The following is a 3,111-nucleotide window of genomic DNA, read 5'->3' on the forward strand; positions in this document are numbered from 1 at the left end:
ATTGATGTTTCTAACCCTCTATCCACGGGGCATCTGGTCGTCTGCATGCCCAAGGTGGGTGACGGCACTGGGTCCGCTTCGCGTCTGGGTATGTTGGTTCCCGCGGGCGCTTGACCTGCCAGGGCTGTGTAGGACTTCTGATCCAGGTTCTTCTGGCTGAGGAAGCCCGAAAGGCGGTTCCCAGCAGCTCAGGCGGGAGAACAAAGACCCAGGAGAACAGAGAGGGGGACTGGGACCGGGCGGGGCCCAAGGTGACTGGTCCTGCCAGGAGCTCTTGTCTCCCTGCAGCCGGCCCTGCCTCTGCAGACCAGAGCATGGGTGGGAGTTGGCCTTTGTAAATCGCAAGGTTCTTCGAGCAAGTCTGTTATGTTACCGGGTGGTCAGTACTCTCCTTACCCATAACCGTGAGAGGAGATGCTGTCAGCCTTGGTATGTGTTTAAATTCCAAACATCGAGCTTACCATGTTTGTGACGTGGGGCAAATTATGGATCTTTCTAGGCCGCTCTGTCCTAATTAATGCTTAAGAGAGACGATACACACAGCATTCGTGTATCGTGAGCACTCAGTAGATATTGCTAGTGTTATTTTTCATATCATATTTATGATACGGACAAGATATTATTTTAACTAAAACTCCTTTTTGCCTGCTCTTTGGGGGGAGGGTTGGCGTAGATTTGCTTTTGCTGTGAATCAGAGAAAGAGACAAAGAGCTCTCTCCTGTCGCCGCGGAGTAACAGGCCCTCTGGTTGGTTCGGCCAGCTGAGTCTGTAGTTCAGTCCTGGACACATGACCCGATCTCTGGCCAAAGAGATGGTAGCGCTTTGTTGAGTTTCCATGGTTTTCCATTTGGTTACTGTCACCTCATGGCATGAGCTGGGGATGGGTCAGCTTTGCCCAAGTCGCTCGGGTCAAAGGGGAAGAATAGATAAGCCAGTTAATGTGGGGTTTGGCGTGGGAAGAAGAGAAGGAGATGGCCGGGCGTGACTGCCGAAGCGAGTCTGCCCTTGATTGACCAGGGAGGCTTCGATAATGACCTAATAATCCTTCATTTTCCCGGAGCCAGTTTTGCCACAGATTGATTATGGGTAATCTATGTATTTTCACTCTGAGGCAATAAAACAGCAAGTACAATTTGTTGTCGAGCAAAAAAATAAATACAACTGGAAGAATCTCATTGTCCTTGGTGACGGCAGCGAATTAAGGAAATGTATGCTAATTAGAATATCCTATGGGGAAATGGAAGAGATCACTTAATTACCTCAGGACTTTGATGTAGGCATTTGTATAACACTATGATCAGCAGGGGTGTGTGTGTGTGTGTGTGTGTGTGTGTGTGTGTGTGTGATGTAGGCATTTGTATAACACTGTGATCAGCAGGGGTGTGTGTGTGTGGGGGCGGGGGGGGGTAAACTTCCATTCTGACTGAGAAGCCAAAGACCAAATGGCAGCTGCTACTTCCTCGAAGGAGATCATGGTTCCTGTGCTATCGCAGGGGGCGGGTAGCTGATCCGAAGCCTTTGCTGCCGCTGCTAATGCATCTTCCAAATAAACACAGCACCCTATTTCCATGAGCCTTTCAGTGTTCAGATCTGTAAATTTTCCATGTTCAATACACCTGAAAGCCATAAAAGTGCCATATCCAATAATGTATGTTTTCCATTTATTACTCTTACTTTATGTCTCTCAGAAGTTTTTTTGTAGTTTTTTTCTCTAGAGCTGCTACATATTCGCAGGTACCATACGTACAGTTTGGGTTCCCATTTTGAGTGGGAATTCCCGCATTACATTTTCCTAGAGTTTATGCTTGGCCTTCCGTATATTTTCTTAAGGGTGAGGTCAGACTGAGTTATACGCCTGTAAACACTGTCCCCATCAGCGGCCGGGGTGTGTGGGGCACCTGACCTCCTCTTAGGGCAGCCTAACCGGACTTCACTGAACATTTGCGTTCACCGAGAGGCTTGCGTTAAGTCATTAAATGAAACTGCCATCTAGGCCCTCGACAGACAATTATAGGGACACTCCAGGAATATGCTCCGTGATGTCCTGTGGGAGTTCTTGCAGAATAATTAACCGAGATTAGGTAAGTTGCCATGCGAACGGAACAGCAAAATATATTTACAGCTCCAGTGGGTGAACATATTGCTCAGTTCTGCTCCAGTGAGCACAGAGGTGAAGGTCAATGTGAAGGTCACTGTTACAAGCCATGACTCTAAAAAACACAGTCTCAGATGCCCTTCTCCTTATCGGTTGGACATCCATTTCTCAGGACGTTTTACTCAGAGAGACTTGCCTGTGCCCGTCCTGAACTCACCTCTAGTCTCTGGGTGATCATTTCAGTGAGGGCCTCCTGGGTCGTCCTGTTCCATTCATACTTCCACTCTTCTAGAACACTACTCCTCACTCCTAAAACTTCCAGAAGCAGCAGGTTAACTTCCACAGACTTCATCCCTCTTGTCTTCCCCGGCCAGGCCTGCCTTCCGGATCCTACGAATGAGCTGGCAGTGATCCATCCGAACCCCCCAAGTGTGTGTGGGCTCCTGTTTCCACTGGCCTTGGAGAGGCCACGGTCCCCTCCGACAGCCCCCTGTTCTCTCTGCTGCTCGTCACGTTTCCCCTCTGCATCTTACAGCAGGAAACATGCTGAGCCATCTCCCTTCCTAACAACAGAGCACAATGAAAACGCCCCCCTCCACTTACTGCCCTGACCTGCTTTACAGCAAAACTCTTAGCACAGACATTTATGTCTGCTTGCTGGTCCCTTCTTCTGGCCAGGCCTCTGAGAGTTGGCCAGCCTAGTGACTGAATTCTGGGACCCTTTCTCTTCTCCATGTATATTCATTCCCCGCATAATCTCTTCTAATCTAAGGATTTTAAATAACACCTCTAGCTCTCCATCATCTATCTGCTAGTTGCCAACTAGAGAATCAGGAAGAGCAAACACAATGAGGAAAAATTCTCAACCTTCCTCATGCCGCGACCCTTTAATACAGTTCCTCATGTTGTGGTGACCCCCAACCATAAAATTATTTTCATTGCTACTTCATAGCTGTAATTTTGCTACTGTTATGAATCGTAATGTAAATATCTGATATGCAGGATGTATTTTCATT

The 3,111-nt window shown here is 48.0% G+C and overlaps 1 protein-coding gene across 1 annotated transcript in view; it reads left to right on the forward strand.

The window, feature by feature from the left end:
- Positions 1 to 3,111, forward strand: part of LRRC6 (leucine rich repeat containing 6) — a 39,369-nt gene that overhangs the window by 19,693 nt on the left and 16,565 nt on the right. The window contains exon 10 of the mRNA XM_015561580.1: positions 6 to 54. Coding sequence (XP_015417066.1) covers positions 6 to 54 — 49 coding nt within the window. The remainder of the gene's footprint in view (positions 1 to 5; positions 55 to 3,111) is intronic.

Source organism: Myotis davidii, unplaced genomic scaffold, assembly GCF_000327345.1.
Source record: "Myotis davidii unplaced genomic scaffold, ASM32734v1 scaffold30, whole genome shotgun sequence".
In the NCBI taxonomy this organism is placed as follows: domain Eukaryota; kingdom Metazoa; phylum Chordata; class Mammalia; order Chiroptera; family Vespertilionidae; genus Myotis; species Myotis davidii.